At 41.6% G+C, this 19,244-nt stretch overlaps 1 protein-coding gene and 1 pseudogene across 1 annotated transcript in view; both read right to left on the reverse strand.

Moving 5' to 3' along the window:
• Window positions 1-2,381: 2,381 nt before the first annotated feature.
• The window catches only part of Plac8l1 (PLAC8-like 1), a 32,542-nt gene continuing 15,679 nt past the window's right edge, over window positions 2,382-19,244 (reverse strand). The window contains exons 2-4 of the mRNA XM_002728543.7: window positions 11,751-11,887; window positions 3,898-4,034; window positions 2,382-2,655 (exon numbers count right to left, since the gene is read on the reverse strand). Of these exons, the coding sequence (XP_002728589.1) occupies window positions 2,515-2,655; window positions 3,898-4,034; window positions 11,751-11,887 (415 nt within the window). The 3' untranslated portion in view covers window positions 2,382-2,514. The remainder of the gene's footprint in view (window positions 2,656-3,897; window positions 4,035-11,750; window positions 11,888-19,244) is intronic.
• Window positions 5,314-11,755, reverse strand: LOC103694204 (40S ribosomal protein SA pseudogene; annotated as a pseudogene).

Consider the following 19,244-nt stretch of genomic DNA (forward strand, 5'->3'; position numbering starts at 1 on the left):
TCAATCAGGCCTGCTTTTTTTTTTTTCCTGTTGTTAATTGATCACGACTTAACTATCAGCATGTAGTATTTAATTTTTTTCTCAAGAAGTCTAGCTCCTAGCAACTGCTTTGAGCATCCAAAAGTGTGTGTGTGTGTGTGTGTGTGTGTGTGTGTGTGTGTGTGTGTGTGTGTGTGTGTGTAGAAATGATTAGGGACCCAGACAGGAACAATTAACATTGGCAAGGCTGACCATGTTGAATTCTCCTCTGAAGACAACATGGAGGGCCTTGAGAAGGTCACTTGCATTTCCTGGGCTCAGACCTCTTCTATGAAGTGTTCATCAGGAAGAAATGTTGAGGACTGAGTAGCTCAAAATATGCAAAACACTTTTAACATGTTAAAGTTGGGCCGTTGAGATGGCTCAATCAATAAAGACACTTGCTGTGCAAGCCTGAGGATTTGAGTTCGATCCCTGTCACCCATGGAAAGAGGAGAAAACTGACTCCCAGAAGTTGCCCTCTGCATGGCACACAAGCACTGTGAGTAAACACACAACACAACACACAATGATAACAGTAAACACAATTTTTTTAATAGTTTTTACCCCTTCAGCTTGTTTGCTACATCTACATACCAGGCATCCTAGGGACTTATTTTATTTTGAATAATGGCCACTCTCCTGCCTCAATCCCCCAAGTGCTGGGATTGTAGATGTCAGCTACCATTCCTATTTAACTGACTCAATTTTCATCTAGAATTTAATTTTAAAAGAAACTTTACAGGTCTGGAGAGAGGGCTCAGCAGTTAAAGGCGTTGGCCGCTCTTACAGAGGACCAAGGTTCATTTCCCAGTACTCACATGGTGGCTCACAACCAACTGTAACTCTATTCCTGGGGGATCTGATGGGTCTTCTAGTCTCTGTGGGCATCATGCATGCAAACAGTGCACAGAGGTACATGCAGGAAAAGCACCCATACACATAAGATTTTTTTTTTAATTTTAAAGGAAACTTTACATCAGCAGTTAACTTTATATGCCAATGGTACATAGAACACTAGTAAATTTACAACAAATATAAAATATCAAGAGTGCACTTACTAAGTCCTTGTTACTCAGCACTCAGCACAGTGGCTTGACTTGTCATAACCTTGCATCCCTATAAGATTGGTGCTGCCACCACTCCTTTAACCATGAGGAACTGAGATACCGGAGGTAGCAAACTGCCTACAGATGCACAATTAATAGACATCCAGGCTCTTCAGCCATGTGCCCTTGACCTGGCAAGACCTGGATGGAGGGCATACTCACTTCGAGAGGTAGGCGGCTGCCGTACTAGCTTCCTAGGGCTGTTTTATAAATTGCCACAAACTTGGTGTCTTAAAACAACAGAGACTTATTCTATCATTTTTCTAGAAGCTAAAGTTCAAAAGCAAAATATTGGCAGGACCATGTTCTCTTCAAAATTCTGAAGGGAGGGTTCTCCCTTTCCTCTTCCAGCTTCAGCGTCCCTAAGCAGTCTTTGCCTGATGACATCATCACTCCAATCTCCACCCATCTTCCCATAACCATCCTCTGCCTCTACATTTTCTTTAAAGGTCACCTATTACCATGCCGCATTAGGTCCTGCCCTATTGACATCTTAATTTCATCATGTTTGCAAAGACTGTTTCCAGATAAGATCTCCTTCACAGATACCAGAGGTTGGGTTGCAACACATTTTCGTGGAGTGTAGGAAAAACAGAAAGCACAATTTAACCCACAAGTTTTGCCCAATTGTGATTTTGAGCCTAGAGTAAAGATACTACAAGTGTTGAAGAAGAGTTCAAGACCACCATGAACTTCAGAATTTCTTCTTGTGCAACTATGATGAGTGTTTTGCATCAGAGGAAGGGCGGTGACTCACTGTTTCAAAGATGATGGTGCTTAGTTAATCATGCCCACCTGTCACTGATACATTGAGGAAAGTGGGTTGTTACAATAGATACAGAGTATTTTTCCAGCTGCACAGGCACCTCTTATAGAAAGAATGGCATCTGGAGAAATGGCTGAGCACTGGCTGCTTCTCTAAAGGAGCCAAGTTCAACTTGCAACATCCACATGGAAGCTCACAATTGTCTGTAACTTCAGGTCCAGGGAATCTGTGGCATTAGCATGCACATGGTGCAAACACACACACACGCGCGCGCGCGCGCACGCACACGCACACGTGAAGGCAAAATACACAATTTTAAAAAACAAAAGAATAAAAGTGAAAGGATGGCACTAGAGAAAAGTCAACTTCCCAAAACCCATGGGATGAGAGCACACATCATTCACCTGGAGAAGGCACTGTGCATGGCTGGACTGAAATAGCAAAGTCAGAAAATACTAAAGAGCTCAGTGAAATCATAACACAGTAGATACACTAGTGAGCAAATCATTTATTCTCCTAGTCCAGTGAAAACTTATGGAAAACAAAACAAACAAAAGAACAATCTTTTTGAGACGACTTTGGGAGGAAGGTGTAGGAGAGTGAGGGGGAGAGGAGGAACTATCAGACCAGGGTGTCCTTGAGTTCGGGGACTTCACAGATTTCGTAGAGTTGAGAGGTTCTCATCTTAAGTTCTCGGGCCACCTGACAGATGGAGAAAGGCCAGCAGCAATGCACCACCACCCAGTCTTCACAGAGGGTCCCCTAGGGCAAGAGCAAATTATATAAGACCGTTTCTGTCTCTAAGAACCTGTGTAATGTTGGCCCATCCCACCCTCTGCTTCCAAGACACCGAGACACTTAACACTTTGGACACTAGGTGGCCCAAGTATCCAGCAGAGACTGGTCAAGAACTACAGTTCACAGTCATGCCCCTTCAATCTTGATATGTACCTCTTACTGAAATCTCCTATTTTTCATTATAGTGTCTCTTAGACTCGTTATACTTAACATTTTGTAGTGGATAATAACTTAAAATGGCCCCAAATACCCATTGTAAAGAGGGATGGGAAGTAAAAAATAAATCTCCCTTCCCTTCCCCCAGAGCTGGCCCTAGTCATCCAACTACCTGCATGGAGACAATCATTGGTTACATTTCCAGGCAAACTTTGCCAGTACAAGTGTGTGTGTGTGTGTGTGTGTGTGTGTGTGTGTGTGTGTGTGTGTGTGTATGCATGCATGCAGGTATGTGTATATTCCTTTTATTTGAATAGTTATGTAAGTCTATGTCTTGTTTTTTTAATGTAAAAATATATTTTAGAGAGCATCCCACAAAATACCTAGATCTATGTGTGAGAGAGAAAGAAGAGTCAGTCAGTCTGTCTGTCTGTCTGCATCTGTGTCTGTACCCAACACAAAAGGTTCCTTTTTGAAGACCATCTGTGTCTGTGCATCTTGGCTCTACTGAAAGATAAAGACCCCAGAGAACCTTATAAGTAAAATTTTCATGTGCCACACAGGCTACACGTTAAGTCAGACCTCACGAGTGCATCCTCCAAATAAAGTTTTATTCCATCTGTCCTGTCGTGAAGTAATAAGAGACATATGTGTGGTTTTATTTTTGTAGATGGGCAGGGAGAACAGCTATAACCTATTTCCATGCATCAAAGCACATCTCAGAAGTATAAATTGTCCAACAGTTTGACCAAGCCTGCTGACCAACAGTCTTCGTTATAATTTCTTCTAGGAAACATCCCTTACTATACTCCTAGTAAATAATAAATAACTCCTAGTAAATAATGAAATCAGAACTTTCTTCCCACAGTTTTCCATTAAGTATGAAATTAAAATTGGTAGCCATCTTCATCAATACACCTCTCTCTCTCTCTCTCTCTCTCTCTCTCTCTCTCTCTCTCCACCCCCCCATCACTTTGGGAAATCATAGGTTTGAAAAGCATCCAAATTTTCATGAAGATTGAGATTCATACATACCTCAATTACCCTTACCTGTATCTTATGTCTTTCTCTGGTGCCAATTCTCAGTGCAAAGGAGGACCCTGGTAACAGTGGCCAACAGAGACACTCTCCATAATGCCTGGCAATGTCACACTCAAGACACATGGGACAAAACAGACCCCAGAAACCTGTCAATTGCACATAAAAGTAAACCAGCATTCTCAGATATTCGGGGAACAACTTCATATCTTAAATAGATTCACAACCCTGTGTCATCAATTTCAACACCGCCTTGTCTACCCACAGCCAGGGACAGGGAATGGATAAATAATTCTCAAAACTCCAAGTTAGAAAATCGCCATTACCTACCCACAGCTGAATTGAGTTCCTTGTTGAATATTGCCAAAGCTGAACCAGACACAATTCTGTTAGCATGGATTATGGCAACTGGCTTTTACTCCCTTGTCAAAAATGGTAATTTTTGAAATAATTAATGCTTCTTATGTTCTTCCAATTTCAGTACTTAACACAGATCTAGAATACTAGAATATTCTTGAAAAACAGACATCTCTTTCTATAATAATGACAGAAAATCTTTTGGGTATACACTGACTATTTCCTATTTTTACCAGGATTTCATTCTATTTCTTGGGTCAGAGGTTATTCTAATTTTTTGTTAGCTTCACAGAGCCACTGACATTTTCCATTTTAATCTGTAAACTATTAGGTGATCAGTCCCATGAGTGTCAACTGGAAACGTTTTCCACTTATTAGTTCATTGGCTGTTAACTATTGATATGGGTTGCTACACAGCCTAAACGGACTCTCTTCAGGAATTCTATTCTAAAGATGTTTGAGGCCACAGAGCCTTTTGAGAATATAACAGCTGTTGTGAACTTGTTCAGAGGGAAAATGGAAGTACTTGCACATGGGCAGGCAAACTGTGCATTCCCTGTCATGGCATTCACAGAGCCACTGAAAACTATTAATGAGTCACAGGTTAAGAGATCCCGATCTGCAGTTTAGACGTTACATCATCTAACATCACAAGATGACAACCCTGGTGATTTCAAATAGTGGAGACTATGAACCATCAAGAATACCACAATGACCAGTCTTTGGAAACATTGTCTTAGTCATGGTTATCACCACTGTGATGAAACACCATGACCAAAGCAACTTGGGGGGGGGGGGTCTTTGGCTTATGCTTTCAAATAACTGTTCATCATTGAAGTCAGAACGGAAACTCAAACAGGGCAGGAACTTGGAGGCAGGAGCTGCTGCTGCTGCAGAACCCATGGAGGGGTGCTGCTTACAGGCTTGTTTTCCCTGGCTTGCTCAGCCGGCCTTCTTATAGAACCCAGGGCCACCAGCCAAGGGATGGTCTCACCCACAATGTGCTGGACCCTCTCCCATTAATTACTAATTAAGAAAATGCCCTACAAGCTTGTGTCTACAGCCCCATCTTACAAAGGTATTTTCTTAATTGAGGTTCCTTCCTTAGAGACTTTAGCTTCTGTCAGGTTGGCATAAAACTATACAGCACACATCATAAGCAAGGGTAATTCTAGATTCGCGAACAAACCTTAAGTGTTCACTTTGAGTTTAATAATTGTGTTCACCTATGCATCAGGAAACATGGATCGTTGCTCTCCCCCAGTGTTTGTCATGTTTCTACACAGTAAATCCCCCCATCCTTCCCACCCCTACTCCCGAGGGAAACACAGCCTTGACTTTTATCCCCATAAGTAAGTTTTGCCCCCTCTCATCTCTCATCTCAAGGGAATCACATTTACTTTTATAACTATTTTGGTTTTGTATGGTATCAAGTATTTGGGGGGGTTGTTTTTGTTTTGTTTTAGATTTACTCATGTTATATGAATCTATAATTCTTATTGTTGGATAAATAGCATTTTACTGTATGGATAATCTATAAATTGTTGATCTATTCTCCCACTAATTGACATTTTATAGCTCCACTTTTTATATTAATACCACTATGCTTTATGTGTTTGTATGCCTTTATATGGTCATTTAAGTCTTTATATGGTCATACCTCTAATTCTACATTAGGACATATGTTTCCTTTTATTTGGGTAGTTTCTTATAAGTGCACATGTTTAATTCTACAAATATAGATGAACAATCGTCCAAAGCATTTGGACCATTTCATACCCCCTCCAACAACATCCGAAACTTCTAATGGCTTGACATCATGACCATTATTTACCATTGTTTACTATCGTCGGAGTTTTTATTTGAGCCATGGTAGCCTGTGTACAGTGTTAGTCACTGCAGCTTCTGGTGCACCAGAAACAAAGGTGTGGTAGGAACCATGTAGCTGAGAGCAAACTGAGTATAGCTTCAAGTAATTCTGAGACATTTTAATCTGAATTAAAAAAAAAATCCCAACTGGAGATAGGGATCCGTGGTAGTGTATTTGTAGAATAGACAAGGATCAGTCCCCAGCAATGAAAAATAATCTCCAAGCACATGAGGAGACTCAACTTTCTACTGACAACTAGTCTGAACAACAGAGAAACTAGCGAGATTTACAGCGAGAACAGAGGGCTCCTAGCGTCAGCAACCTTGAATTAGGGCAATTTGAAATCAATGGCACGTTCGGTGAAGATTATGAAATACTGCAAACTCCCACAAATAAGGCAATTAATTAAAATTTGCTTAATTGTAAAGCTGACAAATTAAGCACCTGATCGATTCTGTTTACACGTCTCTAAGCTGTAAGCACACCGTAAAGCTCATTATGCCTTAGTACTTCTGTGCCTCATTGTTAGGACCCAGAAGCTGCTGGGGGTGGGGGATGTTTTGTTTTGTTTTGTTTTGTTTTGTTTTGTTTTGTTTTGTTTTGTTTTTTCAGATTTTAGGAACTTTCTTTTCCTTCCACCTTTTCCTTCTGCTCAGGTGTCTGCAAGGAAGCCCAGGACCCATGGTAGCTCCAACCCATTTGTATACTGTGGGAGCTGCTGACCAGTCCTCAGCGGCTGGCTGCGCACTCCAGTCTTGTGTGGGGAACTTCTGGATGGGCACAGAGGGCATCTGCACACCCTCAGACCAGTCAGTCACCTCAGGCTGAACAGTACTGAACTCAGGAGCTGGTGCGGTTCTGTCGCCCTGAAATTCCTCCTCGGTCACAGCCTTCTCAGCAGCAGTCTGCTCCTCCTTCTCAACCTCCTCTGGGTCTCTGTGGAAATGAAGATCAGGCATAACCCCCCATGGGTGCTCTTGGGAAACAGTATCTCGAATGCGGAGAACTCCCCGGGCCAGCAGCCACATCAGACCCACTGAGTGAGCTCCCTTGCATGGTATGGCAATGTCCACATAGCGCAGGGAAGAATCTGTGTTGCACCGAGCAATGGTGGGCAGGCTGACATAAGAGGCTACCATGAGGGGCTGGGGAGCAGCCCTGGAATCTGTCACCACTAGAAGCTGTGGCTCCCTGAAGGCAGCTTGGATCTGGTTAGGAAGATCCAAGGTGTGAAATCCCAGCAATGGGTGTGGCTCCAGCAGCAGCAGCAAACTTCAGCACAACTCAATGGCCAGTGGTCCTGGAGATGACAGTGACATCAGCAGGGTTCTCCATGGCAACCATAACGAGACAAGTAACAGCCTCTCCCAGGTCCTCTTCCGTTTTGCGATGTAGATACGGTCACTTTTCCTTTTATAGATGTGCTGCTCCATCTGAAAGTCAAGGTCGGTGCCGCCGAAGTGGGTTCCTGCAGCAAGGAACTTGAGGACATCCTCCTCCTTCTGCAGGACATCAAGGGCTCCAGACATTGTGTAAGCTTCCCTTTAAGCTACATGGAGAATCAAGAATAATGCTGTATGGACCTGTCCCTGAGCAGCACAGAAAAGAAAATCTGCTTTTTAAAAACTTATTATTATTAATCTTTCTGTCAGAAAGCCATGCTATATAAGTGTGCTTTTTAGATATTTGTCTTACTTTTCTCCTGAGGTGATAAAACATTATGACCTCAGTAACTTATAAAAGAAAGCATTGAATTTGAGGTCTCATGTTCTAGAATGTTAAAGTCCTTATTTAACACGGTAGAGAGCACAGAGGTAGACAGACAGACATGGAACTAGAGCAGTATCTGAGAGCTTATGTCTGATCCACAAATAAGAGGCAGAGAGGGAGCTAACTGGGAATGGTGTGGATTTTTGAAACCTCAAAGCTCATCCCTCTAAAAAAACAGTAACTCTTCTTCCAACAAAGCCACACCTCCAATCCTTGCCAAACAATTCTACCAAACGACGTGCCAAACATTCAAACATATGAGCCTATGGGGGACATCCTCATCCAAACCACAATACTCAAATTCAATCACTTTGAAATAGAGTTCAGCTGTGGTTTATAGAAAAAAAAACATATGAAGTCCAAAGTTTTATTCCACAATAGCTAATCTTCACAGAAAATTAGCCAAGCTCTCACGGAAAACATTTTGTACATATCACTTCACTTAATCTTTGAAATAGTCATACAAACTAGGCACTTTTAAGGCCTACATGATAGCTTGCTCCACAACTGCAGCACTTATGCAATAGGATATCAGACAATAGGTTCATGAGTTCAAGAACAGTCTGTGCTGTGTAGAAAATTGTTGGATGGCCTGTTCTTACTAAGACCCTATCTCAGAAAACCAACTGATGAATAAAATGGGTCCTCTTGCTATACCCATTTTACAATTCGTTCACTTAATCTCCAGAAGAATCGAGCAATTCCCCCTTATGTTTATAACATTGTTAAGGAAGGGCAGAGACAAGACCCCTACTATTACATATATGTCCATATGTTCTCCTGCTTTACCTTGCCATTCTGCCATAGCACATGTGGATTTGTGTATTCCAGGGCAGGATGCACTATATTTATGCCACAGGGTGGTCTGACCTCATGTGAATTCATTTGGAAGAAGCCTCTAGGTCAAGTGTCACTGCTCTGCCTGGTGAGGAGTGTGGTTGGAGATGAGGAGGCTTAGGCTAGACCCCAAAAAGAGATGTACAAGAATAGAAGGAAGGGGGAGGCTTTGCAGTGATATCTGAGAACAGGGTTAGCATGTAGAACATGGAAGGAACTCTTATAAATCATTCATAAAAGAAGACAAGAGAAAAGGAAACTGCATAGTACGTGAGTGGGTAGCATGCTGAAAAGGAAATACCAATGGACAACAGTAATGTCATTAGGAAGGCATATTAATGCTATCAGAAGTCCCTTGCTCCTCACAAGAATTCCCCTTTTTAATATATACTTGGGGACATAAGTAACAATATATGGATCTGGAAACTGGCCTGATCACATTAGATGATAACTTTGCTCAGCCTAGTAAGATTCAAAACCTTTTAGGGATGAATAATTTCACTTATCAGCACCTAGAGTCATGCAATTCAACTGCACACAAAGGGACCTACAAGGATAGTCACTGCAGCACTGTCTGTATCATAAAATTTTAAATTGTAAGTGTATGTCAGTGGTCCAAAGACCAAATAAAACATGAGTGTAGAACCACTAAGAATGTGGCAAAAGGACTGGAGAGATGGCTCAGTGGTTAAGCAATAGTTGTGCAACCATGAAGACCTGAGGTTGGACACTAGCACCCACATAACAAGCAGTGTACATACCTGAAACACCAGGACTGTGGAAGACAGAGACGGGTGTGCTGGAGCTTAATAGCTGCCAGCCAAGGTCTAGGTTCTATGAGAGACCCAGTCTCAAGGGAAAAAAGAGGTGCATGATAAAAGAAGATATCAGATGCCCATGCACACTGGTACACACACCTGTACACACACCGCTCACACACATAAACTTTTTTCTAAAAGGATGTAGTAAAAGATCAATTAAATTCCAATATGGCTAAGTCTCTAAGACCAATATGAATTTTTAAAAAATCAAATTGCATAATAGGTACAGCTTGATATCATTTATGCTTTGCTTAAAGAGTTACAAAGCAATAGTATACAATGCTAATGGATACACAGGTAAACATAGAGAAAAAAAACCTGGAGGGAAATGTTCCAAATTGATTTTTTGTTTTTGCTCTTGTTTACAAGTAGAAATTTGTTTTACAAAGAGACATGGGTCCTTTTTCTGTAAAACCTCATTTATATAAGATGAGTGTATCAATGGGTTATTAGTCATATATTGTCTTCTTTAACAGAGTTCAAGGTCAGTAGGGATTTGTGGGATACATTCAGCCTCTTTCTTTATACCTACAAGTTTAGAGATTACACCAGCTCCCTTAGTCTACCTTAGCCCAGGCCTAGTCTCTTCCCCTGTATGTGGAGTGATATCCTTCTACCTCACAGGCAAGTCAAGACAAAGACAAGAAGCTGTGGTGTGGAGGCCCAGAGAGCAAAGTCATAAAGTAGGTGGAAACTTGAGTACACCACATTTCAGTTCAGTTATTCCAAAGGAATTGAACCTTCCAATAATACGACACTTTAGAGAGGAACAGAGGATGTTCATGCTTTGCCAGTGAAAGTGTGAATTAGTAGTTCACCTTCCAGAAGAAAGCCACCAGGCAACACCATGATTTAAAGAGACATATTCTGTTTGGTCAGCAAATTTACCCATTAGCTATTACCCAAGACAGAAATCTTTATGCCATGCAAAAATAACATCTGAATAAGCATATTCACACAGCATTGGTTTGAATAAACCACATAAAGGTTCACCAACAGGGGTTTCTGCATAAATAAACTATGGCACAAGGGGATCCATAAAGTAATTTAAGAAATTAGCTCCAGATGTGCTTCTGCGGTGTTCACAACCTAAACATATGCAAAGTAATGGGTATTTACAGTCCTTCTATTTGTGAAAATTATGTGCACACATAAGTAAAGAAATCTGGGAGTAGGAGGGATGTGTCAAAATATCCAAGGGGTATAACTATTCATCCTTCATATTTTTTCTGTTTTATAAATGGTGCTTTTAAATTTTAAAGTATATTTTCTTTTAAAACTTTCCGTAGCCTTCTACGTATGTGTACTCTATCTGGACTCTCAGTGTTAGAGTATAAGAGTGATACATAATCTTCATGAAGATATTCAAGAGATAATAAAGACTGAAACATTTGTCAGCCTGCCATCGGGAGACATCTGCTGTAAATACTTATATTCATATCCTTGTATACTTTATTTCTAAATGCTTTCACTGCCTCCAGACGCAGCCTAGTGAACAGGGTTTGGTACTCACTTGGCTTCTTGAATCCAAAACCACATGTAAGCCAGGTGTGGAACCATGCACCCTTAATCCCAGCACTAAGGAGGCAGAGGCAGAGGGCTTTCTGTGAGTTCCAGACCACCAGGGAAACATTGTGAGACCCTTTCCGGAAATAATAAATGAGTAAAAATAAAACTGTATACAAACTACCTTTTTACCCTTAAATGTCACTCTCCTACATGACTTTCCATAGCTGTATAATAATTCAGTAGATGGATGTGATATGTATACCTCCAAGCGTTGCTACAGTAACCAGTGCTGCAGTTTTAATGTTCCTGGTAAACTTTGCAGACAATTTATTTCATAGACTAAGCTCCTAGAAATGTAGTTATCAGGTCAATAGTGGATGAGGGAAGCTATATTATGTATCTTTGTCAACAACGGATTTTATCATTAAATTTTTTTTAAATACCACACTTATCCTATGAATAGACCTACACTGCTGAAAAGCACGTTTTGTTTTGGGTTTTTTTTTTTTTTTTTTCAACTGAGGAGTAGGCTTGAGACACTAGACTAGTTGAGCTTTTCAGAAATCATTTACTTTTTGACCTTGAGCTGGGGTAGCTTTTCCTCAGGATTGGGGGGATGGGTGGACTTAGGGGTGGAGTGGGGGAAGTTGGGGGAGGGGGGAGGTGGTAAAGAGACGCTTAAGTGAAAAGGAAACCCGTACAGATTTTCCTGTCTCTGCAGACACTGAAGAGGCCGGTGCTCCAGTCCCCACCAGTCTGAACAATAGCTGTGACTGTGGTCCTGCCACTGGCTCCACGGATTGGCTGCTTCACCACGACACAAGCTGGCACATGGCTCCTGGAGAGTCAAGGATGATGGTTAACTAGTCAACAAAGATGCTGCAGAATGGTAACCATTAATCAAGACAGGACAATAAAAAGGAGATCAGAGCCCATGATGCTGAGAGCCTCCGATTCTTAATCCAAGCTGATTTCACCATCTTGCTCTTTCAGCATATTTTTTTTGGGGGGGGGGTTCCATTAAGAATCAACCTGTCACTCAAGTTCAATATCCAATCTACCAGTGTTTGCCAGAATTTCATGGTAGCTAAATTCATAAACTTGAAACAAAGACATCAGATCAGACCCCAGCATGTCCTTCATGTGACGTGACCTCAGCTAAGTGGTTTAAGCTCTCTACTAGCCTGCTAGTTCAGATGGGTAAACGATCTGATGAGATTTATTTTCTAAGTGGGAAGCCTATTGTTAGTGTACTGTCTCCAGAGAGAGCATTGCAAGATGATGTAAGCTATAGCCCAAGAATGATGCGCCTTGATTGCAGAGAGGATGACTAAGTGAACACCTGGAAGCCTGAGCAAGGCCACTGGAGTCCATGCGTGGATGGCACCCATGCAGAATGTCCCACAGCTGCATCACTAAGTTTAACTTGGAGTTGATTTTCCCTGAAAGGGATGGATAGTTCCACTTTCTGTAGTTTTAAATTAGGAAATGAATGTTCAAGGGACTAGGCTCCAACAGTGAGGGGAAGAGGAAAAAAAAACTCCCTCCTGCTTCTGAGATGGAAAGATTTGCCTGGATTTCAGCCAGGAAAATGGCACCAGTCAGGTGTCACTTGATAAAGTTAAGCTGCTTCGAGCTTCATGGGAAAGTCGGGTCAGTGTGGAGTCAGCTTGGGGCCTAGAATGAGTCTGAGCCTGCGGTGTTGTCATTTTCCGGTTAGTCAAGCCCCATGAAGTGTTTGCACCTGATCGCTAATCTGCTTTGGAAAATTAAGGAAGGATCCTGCCTCTCATTTACAACAAATAAACAAGACAATACTGTTTCCCCAGGAACCATTGTAACAGTGGGTCACCAAGTTCTAGATGGCCTGGGGCTGAAAGTGAAAGACATCTGAACAATCATACATTTGTATTACCCTAGAGAGACCTTCAGACTTAGACCAATAAATTCAGCGAGAGAATATGATGTCATGATATGTCTTCTCCCATCACACCAATACCACCTGCTACAGTGGAACAGGAAATGTCCCCTACAGACTGTGTCAAAGTTGGCAGTATGATTTGGAGAGGTTCTGGAAAGCTCTAGGCAGTAAGGCTATTTGGAAGACGTGCTTCATTGGGATCATGACTCTAAAAGTTGCCTTTCTGGGGCCTGGGGCCACTCTGTCCTCCCTCCCCGCTTCCTATCTACCTTAATGTACACATTATCTTCCTTCATACAGTCCCACCATATGACCTCAACATGGGCCCATAAGCAATGGAGCTAAAATAATATGGGTTGAAATCTCTCTAACTGTAAGCCAAAATACATCAGTCTCCCTTTCAGTTGTTTATTTCATGCATCCTGTCACAGTGACAAGATGTGACAAAGTGACACAGCCAAAACATTACCAAATAGGTAATGTTTATTGAAACAAATTCCAAAGTCTCGCCCCAGACCAACTGCAGTCTCCAAGTCCAGAAGTCAGTACCACAACAGGTTTCCAGGTAATTCTTAAGCCAGCCTTCTGCTAGCACCTGATGCCTCCTGCGGTGGGTCTGGAGGCCATTGGTGACTCCAACAGGTTCCAAGTCTTCACCAGCTAGGTGATGTCCATGTGACAGGAATGGCAAGGAAACCGAACAGGAGGGAGACAAGAAGGGAGGACGCTTGGAATACATCAAGTTCAATGATCCAGTGAGATCCAGGATCCTACACTGGGAAACAGCTCAGAACTGTCAGTGGGTCCCCAGAGCATCCCTCATCCTTTTATCTGCTAGGCATTACAGAGAATACTTAAGGTCTCATTAGCAATTTAAGATTCTATATGTCCTTGAGACTCAGAAAAAAAAAGTATAAAACATAAATCAAACATTCAAAGTTACCTTTATGTCCATGTCACTGCCAAATAGAACTCATGAATTTTGTTGTTTGGTGTGTTTTTGGTTTTGTTTTGAGTTTTGGGTTTTTTTTTAATGTTTTTTAAGATTTTTTTTTTATTTTATCTGTATGAATAAATGTTCTATCTGCATGTGCACCTGAGTGCCAGAAGAGGGCATCAGATCCCATTATAGATGGTTGTGAGCCACACTACAGATACAGTTGCTGGGAATTGAACTCAAGACCTCTGGAAGAGCAGTCAGTGCTCTTAACCTCTGAGCCATCTCTAGAGTCCTGTTTTCGTTTTTGAGTCAGGGTCTCACTATGTAGTCCTGGCTGGCCTAGAACTCACAGAGATGAATCTGCCTCTGCCTACAGAGTGATGGCTTATGCTACCACATGCAGTCTAACTCACAAATAGTTTATTACATTTAAAGATACATTTAAGTTTCTTGTTTCTCAAAAATTCCCAGAGGAATTGCTGCTGAAAAACAGAAGCCAGTGGCTAATTAGCTGCATGTAATCAGATAATATCAAGCCAAACTTGTAAAAGAGCCTTTCATTTTCCTCTCAGATGCCTGGGAAGAGAGAAAATGTGTCATGTGTATGTGTTCATGTTTGTTCTGAAGTTAGGAGTTATCTCTGTGGATTGACAAGTACAGCGAAATGCAATAGTGAGACCCCAGCCCCCAGGATGGCTGTATGTGGAGATGATTCATAGACTCACAGGGAGGAAGTTAAAAGGATCAGAAGGACGGAATCCTAAGTTAACGGGACTGATGAAGGGAGAGGTCTCCGCCCATATAAAGGAAAGACCAAGAAAGCAAAGCGCCCTTTGAGCCAGGAGAGCCCTCAAAGACCAATCGTACTCCCTCCCCCAAGCCCGGAATGCTAGCCTCTAGAACAGAATAAATTAGTTCTCATTAATTCCACCTGAGCCAGGGCTTGGTTTGTTTTGTTTTGGGGTGGTTTGATTTGGTTTGGTTTGGTTTAGTTTGGTTTGGTTTGGTTTGGTTTCGTCATAGCCACTGATGAACATTTGAAACTGGTCCTGAAGAATTCGATTTCACACAGGTTCTATTCCAGCTCCTTCCATCTGAGCTCCTTGTTGCCAGGGGATGCATGCTGTTGTTCCTCTTTGCATGCCCAGCATCCAGCACACTACTCTGAAGCTGAGTGCATACACGATAAATATTTGCTGATTGGATCAAATAGATGCACTGTCTCTTCTATTGTATTGGAGCCTTTCTCAAATCTAGCTCCTGCGAGCTAAATTATGCAACTTGAACTGTGATCCAGTTCTGTAGTAGAGGACATAACTCTCAGGTGTGAACCTGATGAAATAAAAGCAGAGGGCGGCCTAAAAGCTTTCTGCATCTGTCTATAAGGCATTTCCTTCTCGATGTGATGCCTATCAGTGAGACTTCCATCATTATGCTAAGAGCTTCAATCATCTCTGATTTTAGTGGAGGAGTTTCTGAGGGCTGAGCACCTGGATAAGATTTTTCTCTGAAATGAACCATTTACAGCTTGCAGCCGTAGACAAGAATTTTGTGCTTCTATCTTAAAATTATGTGCATAACACCTTTTATCACAGCAAGGAAGCTTCTACCTACTCCAAATCAAGTAATTGAGATGGTAACTTTTACTTGTTGGAAAAAAATTATTTGTGTGTGTGTGTGTGCGTGTGTGTGTGTGTGTGTGTGTGTGTGTGTGTGTGTGTGTGTGTTTGCCTAGTTTTGAACTCAGTAAGAACTCTAACACTCTAAATCTTCAGTGACTTTATATTAAAAGGTTTAGATTTATAGATGTTGGCTAAGATGCTTCAGTTTAAGCTTACTGCTCATCTATCATGATTAAAATAATGCCAGTCCCTCCCTGTGCACTTTCTATGTGCCAGGCATTTAGTAGTCCCATTAGGAATACAACGATGACTAGGTATGACAGTGCACACCTGTAATCTGGTACCTAAGAGAGTAAGGCAGGAGAATTGAGACCATCCAGGTCTGCATAGCAAAAATCTTATCTATCAAAGTCTTATCAAAAGAGAGCAGGAGAGAAAGAGAGAGAGAGAGAGAGAGAGAGAATATTAAACCAAGAGAAAGGGAGTGGCTTATCTTATTCTGAGACTGCTATGAATGAAAGTAATTACTGTAACTTCTTGGGCACCTTGTCTGTATATGTTCCCCAAGGCATGCTTGTGATGGTTTGTAGATGCTTGGCCCAGGACTGGAACTACTAGGAGGTGTGTCCTTATTGGAGGAAGTGTGTCACTGTGGAGGTGGGCTTGGAGACCCTCCTTTTAGCTGCCTGAGCATGCCCAGTCTGTTCCTGGCTTCCTTCAGATGACAATGAACATGAACTCTCAGCTCTGCCTGTACCATGCCTGCCTGGATACTGCCATGCCTTGATTATAATGGACTGAACCTCTAAACCTATAAGCCCCAATTAAATGTTATCTTTTATAAGACTTGCCTTGGGGGGCTGGAGAGATGTCTCAGTGGTTAAGAGCACTAACTGCTCTTCCAGAGGTCCTGAGTTCAAATCCCAGCAACCACATGGTAGCTCACAACCATCTGTAATGAGATCTGATGCCCTCTTCTGGTGTGTCTGAAGACAGCTACAGTGTACTTATATATAATAAATAAATAAATCTTTAAAAAAAAAAGCCCCTGCGCCCGAGACACCACCGGAACCTGAAGGGACCGACCGGATAAACAGTTCTCTGCACCCAAATCCCATGGGAGGGAGAGCTAAACCTTCAGAGGGGCAGACACGCCTGGGAAGCCAGAAGAGACTACATTCTGCCCACATTTCTGACTCCAGAGGAAAACACCAAACACCATCTGGAACCCTGGTACACAGGGGCTCCCAGAAAGGGCGGTGCAGGTCCTCCTGGTTGCTGCTCTCCTGGAGAGCTCATAAGCAACACCCCATGAGCAAACTTGAGCCTCGGGACCACAGGTAAGACCAACTTTTCTGCTCCAAGTGACCTGCCTGGTGAACTCAGGGCACAGGCCCACAGGAACAGCTGAAGACCTGTAGATAGGAAAAACTACATGCCCGAAAGCAGAACACTCTGTTCCCATAACGGGCTGAAAGAAAACAGGAAAACAAGTCTACAGCACTCCTGACACATAGGCTTATAGGACAGTCTAGCCACTGTCAGAAATAGCAGAACAAAGTAACACCAGAGATAATCTGATGGCAAGAGGCAAGCGCAGGAACCCCAGCAACAGAAACCAAGACTACATGGCATCATCGGAGCCCAATTCTCCCACCAAAGCAAACACTGAATATCCAAACACACCAGAAAAACAAGATCTAGATTCAAAATCATATTTGATCATGAGGACTTCAAGAAAGACATGAAGAACTCCCTTAGAGAAATGCAGGAAAACATAAATAAACAAGTAGAAGCCGATAGAGAGGAATCACAAAAATCCCTAAAAGAATTCCAGGAAAACACAATCAAACAATTGAAGGAATTACAAATGGAAATAGAAGCAATCAAGAAAGAACACAGGGAAACAACCCTGGATATAGAAAACCAAAGGAAGAGACAAGGAGCCGTAGATACAAGCATCACCAACAGAATACAAGAGATAGAAGAGAGATTCTCAGAAGCAGAAGATTCCATAGAAATCATTGACTCAACTGTCAAAGATAATGTAAAGCGGAAAAAGCTACTGGTCCAAAACATACAGGAAATCCAGGACTCAATAAGAAGATCAAACCTAAGGATAATAGGTATAGAAGAAAGTGAAGACTCCCAGCTCAAAGGACCAGTAAATATCTTCAACAAAATCATAGAAGAAAACTTCCCTAACCTAAAGAAAGAGATGCCCATAAACATACAAGAAGCCTACAGAACTCCAAATAGATTGGACCAGAAAAGAAACTCCTCCTGTCATATAATAGTCAAAACACCAAATGCACAAAATAAAGAAAGAATATTAAAAGCAGTAAGGGAAAAAGGTCAAGTTACATAAAGGCAGACCTATCAGAATCACACCGGACTTTTCGCCAGAGACTATAAAAGCCAGAAGATCCCGGACAGATGTCATACAGACCCTAAGAGAACACAAATGCCAGCCCAGGTTACTGTATCCTGCAAAACTCTCAATTAACATAGATGGAGAAGCCAAGATATTCCATGACAAAACCAAATTTACACAATATCTTTCTACAAATCCAGCAGTACAAAGGATAATAAATGGTAAAGCCCAACATAAGGAGGCAAGCTACACCCTAGAAAAAGCAAGAAACTAATCGTCTTGGCAACAAAACAAAGAGAAGAAAAGCACATAAACATAACCTCATATCCAAATATGAATATAACAGGAAGCAATAATCACTAATCCTTAATATCTCTCAACATGAATGGACTCAACTCCCCAATAAAAAGACATAGATTAACAAACTGGATACACAATGAGGACCCTGCATTCTGCTGCCTACAGGAAACACACCTCAGAGACAAAGACAGACATTACCTCAGAGTGAAAGGCTGGAAAACAACTTTCCAAGCAAATGGTCAGAAGAAGCAAGCTGGAGTAGCCATTCTAATATCAAATAAAATCAATTTTCAACTAAAAGTCATCAAAAAAGATAAGGAAGGACACTTCATATTCATCAAAGGAAAAATCCATCAAGATGAACTCTCAATCCTAAATATCTATGCCCCAAATATAAAGGCACCGACATACGTAAAAGAAACCTTTCTAAAGCTCAAAACACACATTGTACCTCACACAATAATAGTAGATTTCAACACCCCACTCTCATCAATGGACAGGTCATGGAAACCGAAATTAAACAGAGACGTAGACAGACTAAGAGAAGTCATGAACCAAATGGACTTAACAGATATTTATAGAACATTCTATCCTAAAGCAAAAGGATATACCTTCTTCTCAGCTCCTCATGGTACTTTCTCCAAAATTGACAATATAATTGGTCAAAAAACGGGCCTCAACAGGTACAGAAAGATAGAAATAATCCCATGCGTGCTTTCAGACCACCACAGCCTAAAGCTGGTCTTCAATAACAATAAGGGAAGAACGTCCACATATACGTGGAAGTTGAACAATGCTCTACTCAATGATAACCTGGTCAAGGAAGAAATAAAGAAAGAAATTAAAGACTTTTTAGAATTTAATGAAAATGAAGGTACAACATACCCAAACTTATGGGACACAATAAATGCTGTGCTAAGAGGAAAACTCATAGCTTTGAGTGCCTGCAGAAAGAAACAGGAGAGAGCATATGTCACCAGCTTGACAGCACACCTAAAAGCTCTAGAACAAAAAGAAGCAAATACACCCAGGAGGAGT

The sequence above is a fragment of the Rattus norvegicus genome, chromosome 18 (genome assembly GCF_036323735.1).
Source record: "Rattus norvegicus strain BN/NHsdMcwi chromosome 18, GRCr8, whole genome shotgun sequence".
NCBI lineage: Eukaryota > Metazoa > Chordata > Mammalia > Rodentia > Muridae > Rattus > Rattus norvegicus.